Source organism: Gobio gobio (assembly GCF_949357685.1).
Source record: "Gobio gobio genome assembly, chromosome: 1".
NCBI lineage: Eukaryota > Metazoa > Chordata > Actinopteri > Cypriniformes > Gobionidae > Gobio > Gobio gobio.
The window spans coordinates 56,270,930-56,298,515 of NC_137097.1; the positions used below are offsets into that span (position 1 = coordinate 56,270,930).

The 27,586-nt window shown below is 37.9% G+C and overlaps 2 protein-coding genes across 6 annotated transcripts in view; one reads left to right on the forward strand and one right to left on the reverse strand.

Moving 5' to 3' along the window:
* Nucleotides 1-27,586, forward strand: part of dus1l (dihydrouridine synthase 1-like) — a 658,813-nt gene that overhangs the window by 486,704 nt on the left and 144,523 nt on the right. The gene's annotated exons all lie outside the window — the stretch shown is intronic.
* The window catches only part of rab11fip4a (RAB11 family interacting protein 4 (class II) a), a 59,178-nt gene that overhangs the window by 12,154 nt on the left and 19,438 nt on the right, over nt 1-27,586 (reverse strand). The window contains exons 1-5 of one of the 4 annotated variants that reach the window (XM_079832910.1): nt 15,751-16,071; nt 15,430-15,474; nt 3,402-3,619; nt 3,041-3,208; nt 2,033-2,167 (exon numbers count right to left, since the gene is read on the reverse strand). In XM_079832910.1, coding sequence (XP_079689036.1) covers nt 2,033-2,167; nt 3,041-3,208; nt 3,402-3,535 — 437 coding nt within the window. In that variant the 5' untranslated portion in view covers nt 3,536-3,619; nt 15,430-15,474; nt 15,751-16,071. Of the gene's footprint in view, nt 1-2,032; nt 2,168-3,040; nt 3,209-3,401; nt 3,620-15,110; nt 15,236-15,429; nt 15,475-15,750; nt 16,094-27,586 lie in introns of those variants that run through there. The other 3 variants (XM_079832909.1, XM_079832911.1, XM_079832908.1) reach the window with 3 other exon arrangements.

The following is a 27,586-nucleotide window of genomic DNA, read 5'->3' on the forward strand; positions in this document are numbered from 1 at the left end:
GGTTAATAGACCCTTTTCACAGACTGTGATTACGCGTTTTAACGGTCATCAATATCGTAAATCCTTTTTTTTTATACATAAATTTAACACATGTAAATACATTTTTAAATGTATGTACATTTCTAACACTAATACGTTGTATTTTGTTACTTTTGCATCAAATTACCACAAAAAAACAAGTTGTGAAAACAAGGGTGTTTCTACAGCGTCTATGGGAGTGATGGTAAAAATTAACATATTTCTCTCTTTTGACTGCCGTTATCAATCTCACTCTATTTTTTCCCTCTTTTTGAAAGTTGTAAAATCACTATTGTGGCGTTTTTCTTTTGCTATTTGAGAAAATGGGTACATACAAAAAATATTTAATGTATTCTCTCATTCACAACTACAATAGTTAACCATACTATGACGACTTCTGCTCTGAGAAACCCGGAAATGTGAAAAGGGTCTATTCTACATCATAAAATACACCAGTAATACACCAATTTTTTGAGTAATGATGTCTCAATATTAAATAGGACTACAGAAGTTATCGGGGACATACTCTCCCATTACTTTGTATTTGGGCTTCTTAAAGCTACACTGTGTAACTTTTTTAGTCAATTCTTAGCTAAAAACACTTAGTTCTTTCAAAAATATATGTGCTCATTAATGTATATTTACTTCTTTCAAGTAATAAAGTATTCTCGTAAGTTTATAATATGCCATTGAAAATACATAAGGTAATGGGATCTAACGATGGTCGCCATGTTGCCCCTCCATCTTGAAAGTACATTAGCCAAAGAGGGACATACCCGTAAATTCAAGCTTCGCTTTTCGCGTTTTAACCGGTTTTAACACTTGATGGCACTGTACAAAATTCTCTGCCTCGCGCGTGTGCGCGTCAACTTGTTCAGACTTGTCTGGTGCATGTGCAGAGAGTTTTCATCTCAGCAGCGTCTAGTAACAGAGTTATACAGAGTTTTCCTGGCTTGTTTATTCCTCAAAAGTCTGTTTTTCCTTGTGTGGTATTTCTGTGCGTTAATAACTCCGTAAGTAATAATAGTTATTGTCATTGTAGATGTGTTTCAGAGTGTGTCATCGCGTAATTCAGTTGATGTCACCTCAGAAGTATTTTTGTGTCAACATACAATAGCGTAATGCTCACCTATTTGAATAATCATTCAGTTATTTTGTTATCAACAATGTTTATTCGTTTATAGAAAATATTTGCTTGTAATGTATGTTGATGGAAATATGTATCAGGTCTGATCGGCATATTAACACTTGTTATACAGAGCTAAACCTGCGCACACACTTTTATAACCGGACACCGCTTGTTAGCAGCAGCAGCAGCAGCTCCGCTCCTTTTAATGCAGCTGCATTTAGCGCCTATATATGGTACAATAAGCTCTGGTTTACGGTTACATTATACAAATGTAACTTATAAGTATAGTTTTACAGTTCTTAACTGTGTATGTATATTTACCATCCTTATTTGTTCTCTCACAGAAACCACATTTATGTACATATCCACGCAAACCTGTTTATGCCTTGTAATTGGATGACTGAATAAACATTACTATCATCAAAGTTCACTCTGGATTAGCTGCAGTTCTTTCTAGCCGAATAATTAGGCCAGTTGAGTTCCAACCATCCCACTGCGCACAGAATATCCCACAGGCACCATGTCGAATGTGGACGAGGTCGAACTGGAAGCCATGTTAATCTTGGACTAAATCGGCCACCGTAGGAGTTGAAACGAAATCGGAATTGAGAGGAACAGAAACTAAAATTCACTGGATGGTCATATACCTTTTCACCACTAGATGGGGGAAAATATCACACAGTGTAGCTTTAAATACAGAAAAGTTATGTTCATTTTGCAGGTTATTTTGATGAACAAATGGAGTAAGAATCATACATTTTGTTGGCCACAGAGCTTATTCTCTGCAATAATCCAAAAGCCAATAGAACAATCCTAGTAGACTCTAGTAGAGTACCATGCCATTAGCTTAGCAATATGTTAACTTCAAACTCTGTCTCCTCTTACCTGTTAGCTTTGAGGTTTTTGAGTCTGGCCTCTAGGTCATTGAGCAGGTTGACTTTCTTGCAGCACTGAGAGCAGTAAACATCCAGAAGCTCACTGTTGTACAGGTGTCTGATCTTCTGAGGGGTCTGACCAGCACTGTAAACACCAAGGGATCATCAATAATGGCAGTAGGAGCATTCAGATTTTACTTGCTCAAAATATTTCATAATATAATATATAATATGATGAGAGATTTCAAACGTCTGATGATATGTTATTGAGTTCATGATAGGATAATTATCTTTGATTCAACCAGGATCACACAGCACAAATATGAACAGCTGAAGATTTAAAAGTCCCATTGTAAGGCAAGACTGTTTCATAATTATCGGCTGTTGAGAGTTTAGGTTTGACAATGAGATTTTTAATAGACGTCAAAAATTCCCAGCTGCATTAATTCTAGAAAACGTATTTTAGTCAGAATTATAAATAAATACTCCACAATTATAACATTCTCATAGAGTGAATCTCTTGAAAATATGTCCAGGTCATATTTCAACCTCAAAAATAAAAAAAAATATATAAAATGAAAGAAAATGTTATGTTAAATAATCTCTTAATATTAAGACTGGTACATTAGGCATCATTAAGACTGGTCCATTATCAACTGGTAACAATATTTTGCACACAAATTATAATTACAATAATGCATACCATAATGCTTTACGTTTTTTCTTTTAAAACTTTTTTTTGCAGAATTTTAAGAAATGAGAATTTTTCTGCATTTTGGTATTATAATTTGAATAAGAATCCGCTTAATTGCCATGAAAATAATGTCACAAATAAAATACATAATTTTAATTATAATTAATATAATATACAAATAATATATATAATTGCTTTAAATTAAAAAAAATATATTATATGAATAACTTCTTATTTCTTTCTTTTCGTTTTGGCCTGGACATTTTCTTGTCTGGTTTCATGCTATTCTCCCATATTCATCCATGCAATCAAATGAAAGTTAACCTGGAGGGAAGAGAGGAGCCTAGGTCAGAGAAACCATTAGTACGTGTGTCATCATCAGGGATGGGGCTGCTGGGAGTGAAGTCCACATCCTCGCCCTCTCCATAGTCCTCAAACTGCTCCTCCACTGAGATTACTGAGGCCGCTGCTGACGAGACCATCTGACCACAGCTAAACCAGAGAAAGAGACAGAAAACACTTTACATTTAATTATTATTTATTTTATTTTTCATTTTATGAAATGCGATTATTTTCAACATTAAATATATAACATAACATTAAATAATATTTTAACTAAACAATACATTCTGGCATCATAATGCTTAAAAAAACAAAACAAAACATAATCATCTATGATGCTGACTTGTTTCCACGTAGAAAGAGTCCACCCAGTCCTTCCTCTTTATCCTCATGACGTCCTCCTTCAGAAGATTCAGATCCTGCCCCGCTGTCTGCAGCACTGTCCATGTCTGACTCCTGCGCATCGCGCCCGCCCATTCCTTCCTCATCCGAATACAGCTGGCACTCTGGGTATGGCCGTGTGCATACGATGATCGGTGGTCCCAGACACCCCTCCCGGTGCTGCACACAGATATCATAAAGTATAAGTCATATTGCTCAAAAATCAAATGCAAATGAAGCATAAGCCCTTTCACACAGAAAATTGCTAGAGTGCCTTCTGTGTGCCTTCCCGGGATTGGGGACCTAGTAACCTTACAGGGATCAGTCCCGGGACGCACCCTGTGTGAACAAAAGTTAGGACCAATGTGTAACTGTAAGAGGTGTGTCGTAGTGATGACACTGAAGCTGAGATTGTTCGCCAGCTTAGTGGAACGGTGCGCGATGCGCTAGTTTATGAATGAACCAGGAACAAAATGCATAAGGATGGTTTCTCAAGAGAGAAATCACGAATCATAAGCAAACTTAAGACGCATGTGGAGACATTACACGTCACATCCTGATGTCACATGTCTTTACTGCACGCACAGATTCCAGAAAATCACTGTAAGTGTGAATGAACTAAAATCAAATTATCCTGGGCCGCATTCTCATTGTATTTTCCGGAATCTCTGTGTGAAAGGCATAAACATAAAGAAAGAGCTCAAAACTAAACCGGATTACTGTGACTCACTATGTGGTCTCTTCACACACAGATCTTAATGAAGTAGCATGAAAACTTAAGAAGACTTAAGAACTTAAGAAGTCCTCGGTCAAAGGAACACAAAAGATAATGGGTCAAAGGTTGTGGAAACTTTGCTCATTAACCCTAGAAGACACAACCAACACCGAAACAGGACAAAGGTCATCATGGTGAATGGGTGTGAAACTTTTCAGTTGACTAATGAATGGTGAAACTAAGAAAAGAAAAGGATGATCGTTTAGATTGTATAACAAAGACAGAAATTGTGCTATCATAAAGAAATAAGATATATTCTCCTTTTAATATAGCATTTCTTACTGCTCACTCTAACAAGGTTATATTTTTAATTTTACATCCATTCCTACAACAAGTGCAGCTCAAAATATTAACTTACTTATTAAAATGCATGTCACATCTCAATGGTAAGAGGACAATGTGAATCAGCTGATGTTGCCCAGTGGCTCATTGTTATTTGCACAGAAAGAGCAGAATAATTATCAGACTATGAGAGATTGTTAAATCAATGCTTTATATATGTCTTTAATATACAGCCTATATATATGTTTGCATACATATATATTTAAAGGTGCAAAGTGTAGTATTTATGAGGATCTATTGACAGAAATGCAATATAATATACATAACTTTGTTTTCAGTGGTGTATAAAGACCTTTTTGTCCTGTGTTGACCCCCGTAGCTTCTCTATGTGCTTTAAAAGGGAGGGGTGATTGCAATTCATAACCTCACCGCTAAATGCCACTAAAATTTACACACTGCACCTTTATTTTTTTCTCTCCGTCTAATATGAAAGTATATTTATATTTGCATCTACATGTCTTGGGAGATACTGTATTATTAAAACAGAATGATCGATGGTCATTAAGCCTTTACTGCATTCTGGGGAACCACAATACACACAAGTGTACTTTAAAATGACTTCACATCCTTCACAGAAAATCATACTCTGTTCATAAGCCATTTATTCATAACGTCCAGCACCACATTGTTTAAATAGCAAATGCACTCGTGCTCATCTGTTCGCCCATGGGCGTGCTGGTCTGGAAACCAGGTGTGTCCAGGCGCATTGTTGGCACGTTGCTATTTTGAGGCAACTGAATTTGAATCAAGTCAATAGCGCTGTATTTTTTGTGTTATTTAAATTTGAGCCTATGGGCAGGTGTACAACGCGTGTACACTCTGCTTATTACACACACACAAATGGACGCGCAGCAGCACACGAACATTTAAATATTAAAAATAAAAGGATTCCTCTCTGGGGAAGCGTTCCAAAACACACCCATGACTCATTAAGAGACTATTACAACCCCATGCCCCTGGCGCACCAACCATTTTTTCCGTTGTTAAACTAGCAAAAGTGAATTCGTACGTACTCTAAGTGCACCTGCACCATGTACTTCAGACCATGTGCTCAGATCATAAAAATAGGGCCCTAAATGTATTTGGACACTTACAAGTCACACTTTAAAATGTATAATTTCTTTACACATAAAAAATATTAATAATTTTTTTAATTACTCTTAACCATCTGTTCCCAAGGTAATTTTAATGCATGTATCATCAGTCAGGGTGTCTTTTAACACATTAACACATTACAAATACTTGTATCCCTATGTTGAACAGTATATCCATACTTTCTTAAAATTAATAATACAAATACATTGAATAGTATGTGCTCTAAAATGGTATAAACTGCTAGTACATACAAAAAAGTGGGTCAGAGAAATGTGGTCCTAGGACTGTGGTCCTGAAACTGCCGCCTCCAGTATTGCAGAAATACCTACTCCGCTTGATTACTCCTTGATTAACACAGGAATGTTGTAGTCAGCTGCTCTCCTCTTCTATGACCCTCCCTCTCTATACTAAACATTTACCCTATTTTCCCCTTTTCTTTATTTTAGGCTTCTCTTTTTCTTTCCTAAATAATATACTTTTTTTCTCCAATCACAAACACCTCTCAATCTTTTCCGAAAAGCATTTCATTCTTATCAAAGAATATAAAATAAAGAATAAAAAAAAAATATATATATACACTCACCTAAAGGATTATTAGGAACATCATACTAATACTGTGCTTGACCCCCTTTCGCCTTCAGACCTGCCTTAATTCTACATGCCATTGATTCAACAAGGTGCTGAAAGCATTCTTTAGAAATGTTGGCCCATATTGATAGGATAGCATCTTGCAGTTGATGGAGATTTGTGGGATGCACAACCAGGGCACAAAGCTCCCGTTCCACCACATCCCAAAGATGCTCTATTGGGTTGAGATCTGGTGACTGTGGGGGCCATTTTAGTACAGTGAACTCATTGTCATGTTCAAGAAACCAATTTGAAATGATTCGAGCTTTGTGACATGGTGCATTATCCTGCTGGAAGTAGCCATCAGAGGATGGGGACATGGTGGTCATAAAATGATGGACATGGTCAGAAACAATGCTCAGGTAGGCCGTGGCATTTAAACAATGCCCAATTGGCACTAAGGGGCCTAAAGTGTGCCAAGAAAACATCCCCCACACCATTACACCACCACCAGCAGCCTGCACAGTGGTAACAAGGCATGATGGATCCATGTTCTCATTCTGTTTACGCCAAATTCTGACTCTACCATCTGAATGTCTCAACAGAAATCGAGACTCATCAGACCAGGCAACATTTTTCCAGTCTTCAACTGTCCAATTTTGGTGAGCTCGTGCAAATTGTAGCCTCTTTTTCCTATTTGTAGTGGAGATGAGTGGTACCCGGTGGGGTCTTCTGCTGTTGTAGCCCATCCGCCTCAAGGTTGTGCGTGTTGTGGCTTCACAAATGCTTTGCTGCATACCTCGGTTGTAACGAGTGGTTATTTCAGTCAAAGTTGCTCTTCTATCAGCTTGAATCAGTGAGTCGGCCCATTCTCCTCTGACCTCTAGCATCAACAAGACAGTTTCGCCCACAGGACTGCCGCATACTGGATGATCTCTGCATATTATTTTAAACAACATCAGTTTTCCATAATATTTATTGAAGGAAAAAATGCAGACAATGTTAGAAAAAAAAATATTGATGCTCAAGAAGGCAACACGATGCATTAATGTACAAATTATTGTATAGTTTAAACCTTATGTCTTGAAGCATTATTGTTTTGTTTTATTTACCTGACATTAAGTAGCTAAATACTAATTTTAGCTAATGACCCTAATGAAGGGTAAATTGTACTAATTTTGTCCTCAGAGAAACATGTAGTCATTAGCTTCTGACGGGCTGTACTAAATTAAAAAATATGATCTTTAAACAAAACGATGATCTTTTTATTTGTTTATAAATTTCAAAAGTTTTCATCCACTGCTCTAATGCATTTATGTTCATGTTTCATGGAAACTTGTTTCCGTCACTAAATCTAAAAATATTTTTTTTTTACTTTTTTATCTCACAATTCTCAAAAAAGAAGATAAAAAGTAGCAATTACCTAAACAAATGACTTAACATGAAACATGAAACCAGTCGTGGATCATCCAGGTAATGACTGACAGTTAAGATTCAAGGGTATGTACATTTTTGAATGTGGCTATTTGTATAAATTCAGTAATTTTGTCTTGTGGAGTATATGTAAACATCTATTATGTGAAATAGCTTATTCAGGACAGTGCTAAATAAAAGTAACATGCCGTTTTTATGATCCCAGATCCTTCTTGTTTTGTTAAAAGCATTACAATTCTGCAAGGGGTATGAAACTCTTGAGCAGAAATATAGGATTCTTTTGCAGACTGTCAGATTCTTTGAATCACCAATTGCTGTTTACATTACTTACCCATTACAGTTTACATTAATGTTTAAATTAAATAAATGACAATAAAATTCACTTTGGTAATCACTTTGATAATCTAAAATATTTTGTAACTTTAATTTGATTACCACCCATTTAACCCTCTGGTGCTCTTCGGTCATTTCTGACCGGAAAATTTTCTGTTGTGAAATTTTAAAAATCACTGCTTCATCGGAATGATATGAAACTTGAGGACTTTTCTAGCATTAGGTATGTAAACACACAAAAAAAATTGGGGTCATGATTCGAGCATGCTAATTGGTCGTAAAAAAATAAAGTAGCGTTCATTGTCTTCAGTTCGACCATAGGAAATGAATGGGAAATCGGCAAAAACACAAATTCTCTAAATATTTGTGTGTACAATCTACAAATCGGCCACAATGCTGAAAAAAAAGTACACAGCAGTAAAGGGGTGACACTCTAAAACATCAAGAGTGTGATATTGACACATCCACTCACACACACGCACACTTATACACACACACACACACACACACACACACACACACACACACACACACACACACACACACACACACACACACACACACACACACACACACACACACACACACACACACACACACACACACACACACACACACACACACACACACACACACACACACACACACACACACCTATGAAAAACTGAACCTATGAACTACATTTAGAATTTTAAAAAAATCACAGCTTCATCAAAATGATATGAAACTTGGTGACTTTACTAGCATTAGGTATGTAAACACAAAAAAAATTGAGGGCATGATTCGAGCATGCTAAGTGGTCGTAAAAAAAATACTCCCACTCTCGGTCAAAAATGACCATCATAGGAAATGAATGGGAAATCTGCAAAAACACAAATTCACAGAAAAAAAATCTATATTTCTAACAACAACAAAAAAATCTAAAACTTTATAATAAATAGTCTTTGAGATTTTTTAAATATATATATAATTTTTTTTAAATGTGTTAAAAAGAGAACTAGGGAATTCTCAAGCCTCTCCATAGAGACCTCTAGTGATTACACCCATGGTTGCATGATTTCTTAAATAATTCCAAAAGAGGGCGCTAATCTGCCTTCAAAAAAAATATTTTGAAGGCCTAGTCTCTATTTCAACCTGAAATATTGCATTAATTAAAAAAGATTTTTTTTTTTTTTTTAAATTATCACTTTCAATAGCAAAAATAGACCATAATTATTGCATAAATATAAAAAAATACACCAGAGGGTTAAAATGTAACTAATGAAATACAGTTACTCAAATTTTGTATTTTAAATACATAACTAAGTTGCATGTATTTTGTTACTCCCCAACTCTGATAATGAGACAACGGTCTATTTCTGCAGATATATTCGTCTATATTCGTCATTCAAAAAGGGAAACCGACGCTGCAGATACACAAACCGAAAATTAGAACAGCCTTCTATCTGTTTTGACTTCTATGCTTGCTGTTTTGCTATTATTGTCGTTTACTAAGCTGAACAACCAATCAGAGTTCTCTCTCACCAACTGCCCGATGCCGATTCTACATGTTGAATTGGCCAAAGAACAAAAAAACAGACGCACGATGGTAAGTTCAGCAGCACAGATAAAACCAACAAGCATAATCTATTAATGCCGCACTGCATGCTGGGTACCTTTATAGTAGGTCTACACATGCACTTTAGAAATACAGTATGATATTGTAGATTGTATAAGAAATTTCCAAAAGTGCAGTTAGATACAAGAGAAGTCCTACTGAATTACAGTGAAAGTAATGTAATTACTAACCTGGAATATACTGTAATTTCACATTTTTAAAATAGATATCCAGTAACCTCTGCTTTAGTCTAGCATTGTGCATTTATGAAAATGTCCTCAAGGAAAAAAAAGACAGTCACAGGCCTAGTCACAAATGTGAGCAAAACTTTGATTCTTCCCACATGGCTGCATCTTTGGAGATAACAGCAGAGGAGCAGATTACTGATGACTGATATGTGCATCTTAATGTGAAGCTTTGACAGCATAATAGAGGTTTCTCCCTGCTGAGCAACGACTGTGATGAATGCAGCCCTATCAGATACACTCTGTCTGCAGTAATGTGAGAGGAGACACAGGGGTCTCCTGCAGTGAGAGCCCAGATAAATGAACTCTAAACTAAGACCCCTTCTGCTCCAACTCGACCTGAATCTGCCAGCCCCCCTTAGCCAGCACTGTCTGGAATGCCTAGACTTAACATGCATTATTTACACTCTGCTACTGACAGACTGCTTTTAATGTTAGGCATGCATTAATACACACACATACTTCACATCGTTTCATGAACAAATAAAGCCTATACACACACACCATTAAATGTTGTTTTATTTATCATGCATAGTTACACTTGCATGTATTTCAGATGAAAGCAGTTTTATGCAATTGCAACTATGATCTTTTCAACCACCATTACTCTGTGTAAATGGTGTAGTGACAAAGTGATTTGATTTTATGTGACCGATTAACTTACAACAGGCATGACTTGTTGACTTGTAGTTGAAATAAATACCAATGATTCTCTTTAATGTGGTTGTTTTTAAACAAAGACACACCCTAATAGAGCTTGACTGTATAAAATTGCTTCTCTGAGAATAAAATTATGGGTATCACAATTGTATTTTAAGGTTTCAACACACTGTTAAAAATCAAAGCTCCAGTTTGCAGATTTAGCTCTTTGCTCCATGATGGACTAATGCTGTCATGCTGCAGTACTGCTGATCCACCCTACCTCCAGTGTTTTATGCATTATTGCGGAGTATGGACTATGTTTCAAAGCTTATTCAGCTGAATCGAAGATGTATCCAAAATCTGGACCACTAAGTGCTAAAACATACCCACCAATGCTGCAGTACACCGAGTTGGAGAGGACGGTCATTATTAAAAACTAAAGCCAGTGAATCTACTTTGGAATATCCAGCCAGGTATTGATTCAAACACATAATGATGTCCATGCTGAGTGAAAGCTGCTGTATTCTTGTTGAGTGTAAGTGCGATTCGGTCAATAGTTATGTGTAATCAAACACTCTTTTATGTGTCATTACTGACCAACAGCAATATCCTTTTATTTACTTGGCTTAAAGGGACAGTTCACCCAAAAATGAAGTTCTGTCTTCAAGAAAGAGAGTGAATGAAATTAAAGAAAACGGCCAGTAGTTTTGTACACTAAAAAGAATACACTGTTTCCTGAGCACCAGATCATCATATTAGATCATGTGACACTGGAGTAATGATGCTGAAAATTCAGCTTTGACATCACATGAATAAATTACATTTTAAAATGTATTACAATATTAGAATTTTAATACGATTGTATAATATAACTGTAACAGCGTATTTATGCACCGCTATTTCTTTGTCTCAGAACATGCCTGAAAACATTCAAATGCACAACATGTCCCGATGATCTCTGATCCATAAAGAATACAGAATATTTTTGTCTGTGAAGTAGATATGAAACACAGAGGAGTGTGTGCTGGAGGAATCCACCGCAATCTCTCACTCACATACATCATTAAATTATTTTCCTCTGTGAAAGCAGAGCAAATATTTTTCATGTTATGAAAAATGTTTAATTTCCCCCTGTAGATCTATAAGAACAGCACTTCTTCACAGATCTCCCATCCTGATGACAGCAACCCACACAAACACAACACTGGCTAGCATCCAAAGCGCACAATCATATTCACAGCCTTTTCAAGTGCAGCTCACAAGAAATGTCAAGTGTGCACATAAACATGACAGAGAAACCTCTCAAACGTCTGATGACAATAGCGATCCCTATAAATACAGTACTGGCGGCTGTTTTTGAAGGTTTTTCGGGTAACAGACCAAACAAACATTTTGGGCCAACTGAAAACCCAAATCTATATAAAACACCAACTACCTCAGAACAAGAAGTATGTACAAATTATTATATAGTTTAAACCTTATATCTTGAAACATTACTGCTTTGTTTCATTTACCTGACATTAAGTAGCTAAATGCTAATTTTAGCTAATGACCTTAATGAACCCGACGCTAGCTAAGAATTTGGATCGAAAACGTACGTACACTGAAGTATAACCGTCAGTTACATTACTGAAGTAACAAAAGAAACATGCTAGCAGGGGACATTCAAGCTGGCTGCTCATTTTCTGCATCAATTGCGCTTGGCTGGTTTTGTTTGAGATCTCAGTGGAAATGCAGCTGGCTAGTTGGCCATCTCGCTGCCTACACAGTCAGCAGACAAAAGACAGTGTGGATTTACAGGGAGCCATGAGTCATAATCCAGCTCCCGGGGCTCTAAAACGTCTCTACCATCCTTCTCTGGATGCGAAACTATCAAAGTGAAACTCCTTTGAACTTTTTATTGACCTTGAATATGGTAACCCAGCAAACACACAGAAAGGCCAACCAGAGCTGTAGTTACTGAATCAATACTGCAGGGGCAAAACACTTGGCAAAGCAAATTACCTTATTATACCACAGCTTGTGTAGGTGTCCCTCTGAAAGCAAGACATGTCGAGACAAGTGGAAATATGGTTCTCAATTTAGTTGCTCTAATATCTGGGCACAATCATAAAAGCGTACCAGTGACTTTAAAAGGTCGGTCACAAAATGTCCATCCACCTCTCTCCCTTGGCAGAGATCTCAGAGCAATGCACCATATTATTAAATTTAAGAGTGTCCAAACTGCAATTAACCTCCTGTCCCAACTATAACACTGAATTATAACTTTTGCTGTGCTTTGCATTATGGTATCCATGAAATGGTAGTGCAGATAGTGCCCATGGTCACACACAGATTCTCTGCTGCCCATGCAATAACCAGGCCTGATACAGCATTTCATAAACGGATCGATATCTAAAGCTGTCCGACCTGCTGCTAAATGACTGTAATCTTAAGATGGAGTAGACAAGCAAACTGGACTGACTTATGTGCATTACCTATACAGGTCAGCTTATAATGTATATGGGTGGATGCCATTAAAGCAAGCAAAAGTTAGAATAAAAATCTTAACATTTCTGATACAAACTAGCTATATATTTATACAAACTATATTGCCAAAGTATTGGGACACCCCTCCAAATCATTGTATCAGGTGTTCCAGTCGCTTCAATGGCCAAAGGTAAATAAAATCAAGCACCTAGGCATGCAGACGCTTCTACAAACATTTGTGAAAGAATGTGTCGCTCTCAGGAGCTCAGTGAATTCAAGCGTGGTACCGTGATTGGTTGCCATCTGTGCAATAAGTCCATTCGTGAAATTTCCTCACTACTAAGTATATCATGGTCAACTGTTAGTGGTATTATAACAAAGCAATTGGAAGCAATTGGGAACAAAAGCAACTCAGCCAAGAAGTGGTAGGCCACGTAAAATCACAGAGCGGGGTCAGCGCATGCTGAGGCGCACAGTGCGCACAAGTCGCCAACTTTCTGCAGAGTCAATAGCTACAGACCTCCAAACTTTGTATGGCCATGGCCGAGCAGCTGCATTCAAGCCTTACATCACCAAGTGCAATGTAAAACGTTGGATGCAGTGGTGTAAAGCACGCCGACACTGGACTCTAGAGCAGTGGAGACGTGTTCTCTGGAGTGACGAATCACGCTTCTCTATCTGGCAATCCGATGGACGAGTCTGGGCTTGGCGGTTGCCAGGAGAACGGTACTTGTCTGACTGCATTGTGCCAAGTGTAAAGTTTGATGGAGGGGGGGATTATGGTGTGGGGTTGTTTTTCAGGGGTTGGGCTTGGCCCCTTAGTTCCAGTGAAAGGAACTCTTAATGCTTCAGGATGCCAAGACGTTTTGGACAATTTCATGCTCCCAATTTAGAGCGGAGACTGCGAGCCAGGCCTTCTCGTCCAACATCAGTGCCTGACCTCACAAAATCGCTTCTAGAAGAATGGTTCAAAATTCCCATAAACACACTCCTAAACCTTGTGGAAAGCCTTCCCAGAAGAGTTGAAGCTGTTATAGCTGCAAAAGGTGGGCCAACTCCATATTAAACCCTACGGATTAAGAATGGGATGGTATTAAAGTTCATGTGCATGTAAAGGCAGGAGTCCCAAAACTTTTAGCAATATAGACACTGAAGACTGTATATATAAATATTACTATTTAAAATACTGAATACAGTAATTAAAAATGTAGTAATACTTAACAATATCACTGTTTTTTTTTTTACTGTATTTTGATCAAATAAATGCAGCCTTGGTGAGAATAAGAGACATCTTTAAAAAAAAATCTCTATCTCCCTCCTAATTACTGTTTATTAATAGTTAGTAAGGTAGTTGTTAAGTTTAGGTATTGGTTAGGATTAAGGAATGTAGAATATGGTTATGCAGAATTTAAGGCATTAATATGTGCTTTATAAGTACTAATAAACAGCTAATATAGATATATTTAACTAGTTAATAGTGAGAATTTGACCCTTAACTTATTGACAGGGCATATACTGAAATCCAATATTTTTTAACACATTATAAGATAAAATTATATATATTTTAAGACAGCTGTACAGTGAACAATTGTCAGCATATAGCAGCCAAGCACTCGGTTGTAAAAGTTTAAGAAGCCAATAACACTTTGACTGATCCCCCTTTGCAAAACAAACCAAGAGAGGGGGTAAAGGCAAGCGCCAGGGAAGGAATTTCAATGGATGTATACCCTATTGTTCCTTGACCTTTCTAAATTGTCCTTTGCCAGTGGAAAAACATTGCTTCAACATTAAGAAACACACATTCATACAAACGCAATGTAGATGTGGTGCTACCAGCAGGTGGTCATTAACCGTCCAAGAGTATTCCCAAACCACCCCAGCACCCTTAATACTCCCTTCAAACTATCAGGCGTATTCAAAACTCCACAGTTCCTCCCCCTCGACAACCCCCAACAACTCCCAGTGCACACCATTAGTCCTGCTCTCAAAAGACACATAATTAACTGTTTAGGTTTATGAGCATGTGCACTTACAATAATCAATCAGTGTGCTAGTTTTTCTACACCACTAGTCTCATTTGAGTTGCAAAAACGGAGGTTGTCATTTCTCAAAACACAGATATTTAAGAAACTAAACAGCCAGAAGAAAGCAGAAAACAATGGGGTCACCAACGGTTGTTCAGTAGATGAAGGCAGACACGAACACACACAGGCACCGCCAAAAACGCATCGACACACAGTCCAAACACACACAAGCAGTCTAAACACACACATAGTCTCTCACACTGTCTGATTAGCATTTCAATAGCGTGACCCCTTTCCCCTCCAACAGATTACCACACAATCCAGCCCGGCTCTCTAGTCATTCATTCAACTTGTCATTCAAGGGCAGGTGTAGCGTTTTGGAAAGGCACAGGCTGGTTGTGAATTCCACCACACTCAGAGCCTTCACATCATGAACTAAAATGCGAAAAATTTAAAAATGCACTCACATTTCCTGCTGTTGGGAGTCAAAGAGAGCTCCCAAGAGATCTCTTCTGCATCATTGTTGGGAGAAGACGATAATGTAATGTAATGTAATAATGTTGCTACACTGAAAAAATATTATTCAACATCATTGAACAAACCATACAAAATTCATTTTTATAGGTTAAATCGAGTATAAATAGCTTTTGTAAGGTAACAATTGCAGGTTCCCACGTGTATAGTGTAGGAACGAGGATGAGAGAAGATCATGAGAGAAAGAGCAGGGACAATGGACTTAGCTGCAGCAAATGTTCACACATGCTAGTTTTCTCATCTCATCCTCTTACCCCTCCGCTCAGTAATAAAGATCCATCTCCTCCATCCTCTCTGCCCGTGCCGGTTAAGCCCTCGTTGGCTGAGGACGTCCAAGACTTAGTGTCCCCGTCACCCTCCAGGATCCCCACCCTCACCACAGTCCAACAGGTGAAATATCAGTGTCCAGTCCTGCTCCTGTGGACGTGTGGCTTCAGGAATCTCCACCTAGCCACCGCTGCTCCAAACTGTCTAAGTCCTCCTCACACATACACACACACGCTTGCTCCGACCTGCACCAACCGATCATGCGGCCACACACGAACACATACGGACAGAGACGCTACTGATCTGGCAACAGTTGTTGGGCTTTTGGCCACTCCTCCCCGCAAATCACCTCCCCTACTCCTGCCTGTCACAATCCCTCCCTCTCCCTGCCTCGTTCTCTAGGTTGTTGCTAGGAAACTATTCAGCTGAGCCGTCCCACAGCCGTGACATCGAGTGGAGCGTGAGTGTGCTCCCTCGGAACAAACACAGTTATCTTAAGCCTAACCTCAGCTGTGCTGGATAATACACACAATTACAGATAATTAACCTTCTCCTCATTTAAGTGCTATGATAAATAAAGCAAATAGATAAATAAGATACAGATACACTATAGAATCAATAGGGGGTTGATCATGCGGTGGCCTGGAAAAAACCTCAGCCAGTGTCCTTTTGATCAAAAAAGAAAACGCTCTTTTTTTGTGGTAAATGTCCTTATTAAACCGTAAGCCAAGTAGTTTTCTTTGAAAATAAATGGTAAAATGTCTATTATATCAACAAACACTATAAAACATCATGACAAAGAAAAGTTAGCTTATTAATTTACTACAAAGATACATGCCAAAAAACACTTCATATGGGCCATCTAGGCTCACTGGAAAAACTAACGTGACTTTTCTGCAAAATTATATTACGTTGCTTCTTGTACTTTTTGCGACACTTTTAAAGTGAACTGTCATGTGAGTGTCGCTAAAAGCAAGTTCAGTATTATCTGAAACAGATTAATGTGAATCTGGCAAATTTTTTTATGTTAGGCCTACTTGTTGTGCGTATTGGGAAATTAAATGTCCGATGAATGGAGCCAAATGGTTAATGTTCTGTTATTGGAAAATAACAGACCATCCACACTTGTTACATGTATGTTCTGTTTTCATGTTGTGTTTCTAGTTTGCTTCTCAGTTTGTTGTATTAGTTCAGTTATCCTCGTTTCACACCTGTTTGTCTCCATAGTCATAGTGAACCTCCATACTAACCAGTACTAACCTACATCGTGATTTGATTAAGTTCACCTGTGTCTTGTTAATTATCTTGTTTGTCTCATGTATATATATCCTGTGTTCTCCCTCAGTCACTGCTGAATCGGAAATCACCCCCTATCCCCTTAAATAGGGCACTATTTGAAGGGACAGCCATTTGTAGTGGTGTCCGAAACCATAGTGGACGTTATTGAGTGCACTCATTCTATGCCACATCGCACCACAATAATGAGTGTAGGCTACAGCTGATATAGGCTACACACAGCGGCTGTCCGAAATCTCTCACAGGTTTTCATTCACTTCTTCAAGTGAACTGTATTAGTGGAAAGTAGGGAATAGTGATTTCGGATTCAGCCTCTGTCGGTTCTCGTTTGGTGTAATGTGGTTTTCTCCTGAGTTTTTCCTGGTTCCTACGTGTTTGTTGATTAAAGTCTGCCTTATAGAATTATTCCTTGTTGTGAGCATTTCTAAGTACCACGTTACATAACAACACTAAACCTTTACCGAACTGCATTTGCTGAAGCAACCATGCCATGTTAGCTTGCTTCTACAAGTCTTTGAGCTTTTTTATCGTTATTTGTGTTTCACAAGACTCATACCCGAGAGCTCCGCATTGCAAGTGCAATGCTGTACCAGGTGAATTACAGAGCAAGTTTATTACATTAGAAATGCCATGCATATGAAGCTGATTATGTGATGCAAACATGAAATTTTATTAGTTTACAAATCATGCACTACAGTACGTTTTTGGAGGTAGAGACCAATGAGCCAATTGTTAGTATTTTCCCCCCAAAATCCCTTTAACCCTCTGGTGCTCTTTGGTAATTTCTGACCGGAAAATTTTCTGTTTAGAAATGTTTAAAATCACTGCTTCATCAGAATGATATGAAACGTGGTGACTTTTCTTGCATTAGGTATGTAAACACACAAAAAAATTGGGGTCATGATTCGAGCATGCTAATTGGTAAAAAAAAGTAGCGTTCATTGTCTTCGGTCATAAATGACCGACCATAGGAAATGAATGGGAAACTGGCAAAAACACAAATATTCTCTGAATATTTGTGCGTACAATCTACAAATCAGCCACGATGCTTAAAAAAAGTACACAGCAGTAAAGGGGTGACACTCTAAAACATCAAGAGTGTGATATTGATACATCCACTCACACACACACACACACACACACACACACACACACACACACACACACACACACCTATGAAAAACTGAACCTATGAACCACATTTTGAATTTTTTGAAATCACAACTTCATCAGAATGATATGAAACTTGGTGACTTTTCTAGCATGTAAACACACAGAATAATTGAGGGCATGATTCGAGCATGCTAAGTGGTCGTAAAAAAAATACTCCCACTCTCGGTCACACAAATTCACAGAAAAAAAATTCATATTTCTAACAAAAAAAAATATCTAAAACTTTATAGTAAATAGTCTTTGAGATTTTTAAAATATATATTCAAATCCATCAACAACAAAAAAAATCATTAAATGTGTTAAAAAGAGAACTAGGGAATTCTCAAGCCTCTCCATAGATACATCTAGTGATTACACCCATGGTTGCATGATTTCTTAAATAATTCCAAAAGAGGGCACTAATCTGCCTTCAAAAAAAAATATTTTGAAGGCCTAGTCTTTATTTTAACCTGACATACTACAATAATTTAAAAAAAAAAAATAGGCAAAATAATGGCAAAAATAGACCATAATTATTGCATAAATATTTAAAAAAATACCATCAAATCATCTCAAAATACAAAATTAAAAAGAAAAAATATTACATTATTGAAGAAAAATAAATTGCATTGGTTTTACTAGGGTGGAGGAAGTTTAATTTTTAGGTGTCCGGTCACTTATGACTGGGAAGACAACCCATGCAACCCCTAAACGAAGAGCACCTGAAGGTTAACAGATTTCAAAATGTCCATATATAGGGTGCAGTGGGCTAAAGGCACACCTTTAGACAAACTATGCTCCCAAAGTGTATGATTGCAGAATATATACGTTTGTATTAAACATTGATGAAGCAACAGATTTAGTGTGAAAATAAATCATTAAAGTGTTTTATTTTGTTTAAAAATCTTATAAATGTATGAGGTGGTGATGGGCACATTATTGATAAAAATACTTTAGCTAAAATAATATGTTTTTAATAATGTCTAAGTTAATACTTCAAAACAATCGCTTTAGCAAGGTTTGTGCTATTTTTAAATATGATGGTTTCATTATAAATATGGTTATTATCTCAAAGGTGGACATCCAACTTAATATATGATATTTATCATCTGAATCTAACCATGTCATGTCAACAAATGGAAAAGTCAGCCAGTTATTTATTATCATGTTTATTATTGTGCCTTTTGCCCCAACAGCAGGGGCGCTTTTTACCCCACAATACTTTTACATATTCTTCTGTTATTGAAAAACTGTTGCTTTAATTTACTTTATACAAAACTGAAAATCATTAAGAAGACCTTTGTCTGAAAATATATTTTTAATTAATTTTAATTTTAATAAAATTAATTTTAGCGATTCTCATTTGCTACTTAAATCTACAAAAAATTGTTTTTTTTAAACATCAAATTAGATCAAATTAGCACAGAATCATCTTTGCGCTGCTGCCCGCGGTCGCATTAAAGATAAGACAAATTTCCATGTGCATCTTGTAAAGCCGATGTTTTGGAAAGTGCTGCGGCAAGTTTTTGTGGCATCTGGTTTAGAGGGAAATTAAATCAAAGGAGCTTTTTACCTCATGGTTTACCTTAGCCCTGTAACCCTACATCAACGAAAATCAAAAGAATCCTTCTATTATAATAAACTGACCAAACAGAGAAATGGCACAAAACATAGTTAACCAGTAGTTTTAAAGGTCCCATGGCATGAAATTTTAATTTGATGAGGTTTTCAACATTAATATGAGTTCCCTTAGCCTGAATATTGTCCCAAAGTAACTAGACATTTTGATCAGTGTAAACCGAGTTCTGGCTGTCTTTCTCTGCCTTTGAGAAAATGACAGCTCAGACAAGCTGATCTTGAACTTGAAATTACGTCATAACAGGAACGGTTACCTTCCTTTCCTCCGGCCAGAGAATTTGGCACTCCCATGCGAGCGCCATATTTGTTTGTCCTCGAGAGATCATGGCTTGTGAACGAGTAAATGCTGGCAGTTTCTCAGTGTTTGGATGTACAAATGAAAACAGAAGTCTTTTTTCAGTTCCTTCTGATCTGTGATTTCTGATGTGTAGCTAATTATTCAAGTTCACACAGAACTTTATTATTCGTGCACACGCTGCGGCTTCTCTCTCTCCCGACACAGAACGGTGTTTTCGTGTTTTCTATCTTGTGAGTCAGTGTTTTTGTACGTCCTCTTCGCGTCTATCTGTTCTAAAATGTGCATATAGTCGTGAGTTTCTGCTCAACATCGGCAGAGCCACATCTTTAGAGATAAACCTCACGCACACCTCCGGTGGAACCAGTTCACCAAATCGGACTGAATCGTTCTAAACGGTTCGCGTCTCGAGTCAGCGCTGATCCATAATTCACTAAAGTTACTAACTTTCTGACATGAGTGACAGTCCCTCCGACTAGAAATAAACTAATAACCTGAAGTATATGCTAGTAACTACAACAGTTCACTGAACTGAGACGTGCTGAGAGAACTGATGAGAAGTGAACTCCGCCTCTCTGGCAGGCTTGTGCCTCGTAGACCTCGTTAAACCACACCCCCTCCGCTCATTTCAAATGCAAAGATGTCAGCCAATCACAACAGTGGCCGTTTTTACTGAAGTCTCACAGCAGACACGCCCCTTGAAACAGGGCATTCAGCCAGAGGGCAAATATCAGTATAGAAAAAATGCCTTTTATTTCTAAATTGACATTTCATGATGTAAAAATCATACTAACAATATAAGTACACCTCAGAATACATTATAAAATAAAAAATTCATGCCATGGGACCTTTAAGAAAAAAAAATAGTGTAATGCTGGAGTGATGTAATCTTGATCCATGGTTCACACTTTTCAAGTGATTAATGTTAACCTAGGGTTTAAGTGATAGTTCACCCAAAAAATACAAATTCTGTCATCATTTACTCGCCCCCATGTAGCTCCAAACCTGTATGACATTCTGGAACATAAAAAATATATATTTTATAGAATGTTGGTAATCAAACAGTTTTGGTGCCTATTGACCTCCATTGTATGGACAAAAACACATACATTTGTCAAAATATCTACTTTTATGTTCCACAGAAGAAAGAAAGTCATACAGGTTTGGAACAACATGACAGATCTTTCATTTCTGGGTGAACTTTAAGCACAGCGTGATATTATTTAGCAAGTACAAATAATTTAACAATACAATTGGAAAATGAACTAGAGTTCACTTCCATAACTATAGTGGTCTTATGACTGATTAATGGAATCTTAAGAGCTTCCGTAATTAACACTTCTCAAAAATTCACAGCTTCGATGAGCTCTTGCTAGAGGCAAAGACGGATGAAATAAAAATCTAATCAATGGTGAACATTTACACAAGTACATTCACACTTCCACGGCTGCAAGTGAGAAGTCTCATATATGGTGTGTTTGTGAACGCATATGTGTGAGGTTTGAGATGCATGTTTATGCAGGTGCATGAGATACTGTGTCTGTGTCTGTGTGTGAGAGAGAGAGAGAAAGAAATCAAGCAAGCAATCCTCCTCCGCTCCAACTCTCTACTGTGTATCAGTGATGCCCCACTTTCCCATGATTCCCATGAGGTCAGTGCAGCAGCACCGGCAGTTAGTTTTGGTCCAGCAGCTCGATGCGGACCCTCTTACCTCTCATGTCCTCAGCTCTTTGTTAGTGCTGCAAACCCCTCTTCAAACCATCTCAACATAGAGTACACATGATCTCTGTGATGCTGCAGGGATTGACATACAGTCTGAGCTGTAGTTGAGAAGATGGAAGAGCGAGCGAGCGAGAGAGAGGGAGGGTGGAAACACGAGGGTGGATGCTTTTAGATCAGGAGAGTGTTGCATTGCTGTAAATGAAAAGATGTTCACACAGCTCTATTACAAACTGGTGCTCGGCTCCTGATGCTGTTTACACAGCCAAAGCAATTCTATTTCAGACATGTTTTTTGCTGTTTTACCCTGACTGCAGGTTAATGCGTAAAGAGAGACAGTTGTTATTTCAGTCAGGTGTGGTTGATCTCCACCTGCTTCCTGTTGTCAGGTCTCAAAGGAAACGCAGTTGCAACTGTATATTTTTCGAACAATTTGAACTGTTTGAACGTGAAAAATAATGTTGGACCCTTATTATTCCATACACAGCTAGTGTTTTAGAAGAAAATGTGAGTGGTGCTTGACTGTGGAAATGTTTTTGCCATGATGTTGTGAGTGGTTGCAGTTGCTAAGGTGTTCAAAAAGTCTTTTGACAAATGCTATTTGGCTGCTATTTTTCTGGGTGGTTGCCAGGGTGTTACTATGCAGTTGCTAAGGTGTTCAGAGTGTCTTTTGGCAAATGCTCCCTGGTTGCTATATTTCTGGGTAGTTGCCAAGGTGTTACTATGCAGTTGCTAAGGTGTTCAGTGTGTCTTTTGACAAACGCTATGGTTGCTATTTTTCTAGGTGGTTGCCAAGGCGCTACTATTCAGATGTTAAGGTGTTCAGTGTGTCTTTTGACAAATGCTATCTGGTTGCTATATTTCTGGGTGGTTGCCAGGGTGTTACTATGTAGTTGCTAAGGTGTTCAGATTGTCTTTTGGCAAATGCTCCCTGGTTGCTATATTTCTGGGTAGTTGCCAGGGTGTTACTATGCAGTTGTTAAGGTGTTCAGTGTTTCTTTAGGCAAATGCGACCTGGTTGCTATATTTCTGGGTGGTTGCCAAGGTGTTACTATGCAGTTGTTAAGGTGTTCAGTGTGTCTTTTGACAAATGCTACCTGGTTGCTATATTTCTGGGTGGTTGCCAGGGTGTTACTATGCAGTTGTTAAGGTGTTCAGTGTGTCTTTTGACAAATGCTACCTGGTTGCTATATTTCTGGGTGGTTGCCAAGGTGTTACTATGCAGTTGCTAAGGTGTTCAGTGTGTCTTTTGACAAATGCTATTTGGTTGCTATATTTCTGGGTGGTTGCCAGGGTGTTACTATGCAGTTGTTAAGGTGTTCAGTGTGTCTTTTGACAAATGCTACCTGGTTGCTATATTTCTGGGTAGTTGCCAGGGTGTTACTATGCAGTTGCTAAGGTGTTCAGAGTATCTTTTGGCAAATGCGACCTGGTTGCTATATTTCTGGGTAGTTGCCAAGGTGTTACTATGCAGTTGCTAAGATGTTCAGTGTGTCTTTTGACAAATGCTGTTTGGTTGCTATATTTCTGGGTAGTTGCCAGGGTGTTACTGTGCAGTTGCTGAGGTGTTCAGAGTGTCTTTTGGTAAATGCTATTTGGTTGCTATATTTCTATGTGGTTGCCATGGCACTACTATTCAGTTGCTAAGGTGTTTTGAATATTTTAGTTATCTGGTTGCTTGGGTGTCCTGTATGGTTGTCAGGGCATTACTATGCAGTTGTAAATGTGTTTAGAGTGTTTTTTGACCAATGCTGCCTGGGTTCTAGGTTGTTCTGGATGTTTCCAGTGTTACGTTGTGGTTGCTAAGGTGTTCTAGGTGTTTTATCAGTTATCTAGTTGATATGGTGTTTTGGGTGGTTGCAAGGGCTCTAATTGGTTGCTATGTGGTTGCTTAGTGTACATAACTTTAATACAAGGGTTTGTTCAATATAATAACAATAGTGAAGTTATAATAATGAATAGAGGAAATAAATAAGGAGTTTATTAGTGAGTAGTAAGACCTAAGATTGATATAAGACAGAAAACATTTAGGCTGACATTGCACTGTAATGTGCGATTGATTGCTTCAGGCTTTAATTTAAATAGTGAAGCCTCTGTATGCATTTGAGCACAGCTTTAATCTCTTCTAACTTTCTCTTTTCTCTTTCCTATCCTTATTGTGATTGACAGCTGGTAGATTAGGAGGGCTACTGGAATGTGAGGAAAGACGAAGAGAAAAGTGGGAAAGAAGAGAATAAGAGGGAGGCCACAAACAGACCCAATGAGCCAAAAGGCACATGGAATCAGACAACATACATATACTGGACAACAGCAAATGAACCATCAGTTGAAGAAAAAATCCATACAAATGTCAACAGTCCTAAAGATTAAGATGCTCAGCCGAAACTTCAAACGTTCATGCAGCTCCTACTGTACCACAGAGTGGATTAGAAAATGAAAAGAAGACAAAGCGAGAGAGCAAGAGTAGAAGCAAACAGAAGAGCATGCAGGAGGGAAAACAGTGAACACAGGCTTGGCAGTTTGGGCACAGTGTGCATACAAATGACTGCATTCCGCTACAAACCAAAACCAGGGGTCTCAATCGGTGGATTTCAAGGTATAAAAAGGTCACAGGTCTGTTCTGATAGGCTCACAGACAAGCAAAAAAAAAAAAAGCAAAGAGAAAAAAAAAAGCAAAGTCCAAAGAGTAAAATACAACTAACCATATACACTCAAAAAAATGCTGGGTTAAAAATAAACCAAGTTGTGTTGAAAATGGACTAACCCAGCAATTGGGTTGTTTTAACCCAGCGGTTGGGTTAAATGTTTGCATTTCCAACCCAACTTGGGTTATTTTTAACCCAGCATTTTTTAGAGTGTATGATTATGCAATGAATCTATACAAAGTATAAGAAAATACAACCTGGACTACATTAAATGTAAGTTAATTTACATTGTAGATAAACAATTTGTGTAGTCCAGGTTTTTTTTTTCATGTCTGTTGGGAAATAAATAAATAAACCTGAGCTGATTTGCTGGTCTTAGCTGGCACCCCAGCCTAGTCAAGCTGGTTTTAAAGGGGTTTTGGGCACTTTGTCACTCTCGCTAAACAACTTGACGGGGTTGGGAGACAATCTTAAACCAGCTAAGACCAGTTTAGACCAGCTTAGGCTGAGTTAAGTGGGTTTTTCCAACAGGGATGTTAATCATTTTAAATAATGTTAGGTCTATTTAATCACCGTAATCTTAATACATTTCAATGTTTAATCAATGTTTTCAATGTTTATACTGTTGTTTTAACTAAAAATAAAAATAAAACAATTAAAATCATTTTTGGCCATTGAAACAAAGCTGATATAAAATAAAATCTAAAATGAGTTTTACAACTAAAACTTAAATAAAACTATATAAAATATAAACAAAATATTCAAACTTAAACAAATTAAATTGAAAATATACAAATGAAAAGCTATAGTCCATAGAGGTCATATTGAAAACTGCCCAATTCTTGCTGTGCACATGGCTCCAACCAACGTGCTGACATTTTATCTATAATGGTAGTAATGTCAGGCAACCTCGAGCTCATGCTGTGCTTGACAGTTGGCTTCTTGGTGAGAAAGCTGTGGCAGTGCATGCACTCATAAGAACTTGGGCTGCTCACATCAACCCAGACAGATAGAGGAGAGGAAATGATGTTGAAAGCTTGATGGCAGTGATTGGACTCAGTGGGTAGTAGTACTGCACAACATCATCCAGAAATGGGTTGCCTTTATAATCTGACCCTGGACCAAACGACAGTGTCAAATGTAGTGGCAGTTTTACCAATAACTATTTGATGTCCTTTGATTTGGCACACACATGACATGCAGTCTCTTTCTCTGCACAGGGAGTATTGACAGAACACAAAATCTCTTTTTGTATTGCCAACACTTCATCTGTTTTTCATATTTTCTTTCCTATCAAAGTTACATCATGTCATTCCAATTCCGTATGTTTTTCCTTTTCTGTGGAACACGCAAACAACGATATTTTGAAGAACATTGGGGTCCAACAAAATTGACTTTCATTGTACAGACCAAAAACATAACATTTTTCAAAAATATCTTTTGTGTTCCACAGAAGAAAGAAATGTATTTGGAAAGAAATTAGGGCTGTTGAGTGAATTATCCCCTTAAGTCCATTGATAATTGTAGGATTATTAAAACAAATGTATTTATCATTAAACCTATAAACAAGCAATTATGGCTATAGAAATGTTATTCTACCATAAATCTGTTCAAGTCAAGTCAACTTTATTTATATAGCGCTTTTAACAATGTAGATTGTTTCAAAGCAGCTTTACAGTGTTAAACAGGAAAATAATGCAGCATAATTTTATTCAGCTGTATAGCCATTCTGGAAAAAACGCTGATGTCATCAGTTCATTTCAATTATCATACAGTGACAGTGTGGGCTTTAGATCAATAATTCGATCAGTAATTTAGTTTAAATGGTTAATTTAGTTTATTAATTAGATTTATTTCAATGTTTAGTTGAAAAATTGAGTGTCCCCAACTGAGCACGCCAAGCCAGAGGCAACAGTGGCAAGGAAACCAAAACCCCATTAGGTGACCTAATGGAGAAAAATAAACCTTGGGAGAAACCAGGCTCAGTCGGGGTGCCAGTTCTCCTCTGGCCAATTAACAAACAGCGTATTATTATTATTCTGGCAGCTTTACAGCTCAGAGGTCATAATAGATCGGAATATTCGAGGGACCGGGGGCAACATGCTGGAGACGGGTTTATTGAGGATGATGTTGATTAAATAATTATTAAAGTGCAATATTCGAATGATCACAGGCAACACGCTGGAGACGGGTTTATTGAGGATGACATATCGATTTAAGTATTATTTAATTGTAATATTCGAACAATCTGAGTCAACACGCCGGAGACGGGTTTATTGAGATGCCGTGTCGATGAGGCAGTTGCAGGGGGAGTCTAATCACGGTCTCTGCAGACACTTCAGGGTCCTGTGTTGGTCTTCTCTGGGCGCAGGTCCACCATCTGAACTGGATACGGCCCGGATCCGGCCGTTCAGCCCCCTTAAGGCTCATAGGTAGCAGGCACTGGCCTGTGAAATTCAATGTCACATAGAGCAGTGTTGCAGTGCTCCCGATGAAGGGAGCGATGTGGTGCATGAAAGCCGGGGGCTTTTTACTCACACTGAAACATCTTCATCATACACTTTCATGGTGCATCTCATTTCAACATGCGTCTGTGCTTAAAATACCAACAGCTTGAATCCCCACATGCTTAGGCACAAATCTGGTTTATAGTATCATCTGTATTCATTCTGATCTGAGCAGATACAGACACTGGACCTTATGATGATGTTTGTTGTGGTGCTGCGCAGATAAGAACATTTAGACACTGCTGATAAACAGATGATACAAAGATGTAGATGTAACATGGTTAGACACAATCACAAAAGTAAACAATGTGTTTGCAAGTTGTGTAGTGTACATTTGAAAGGTTAAATTTTAAAAGAAAGTTTGAGTCTATTTGTGTCTATAGACATACCATATATTTAGGGTCGGTCCGTTTTTTTATATGTATTTATACAACAGTTCTTTCTGGTTCTCTAATCTGATTGGCTGAGAGCCTTTTCCAGCCGTGTGATATTCACAGTATCGTCACTCAAAACCATTTCACCTTTTTTATCACTCTGCATGCAGCGACTGTCATGGCGGTCGAGCAAATCC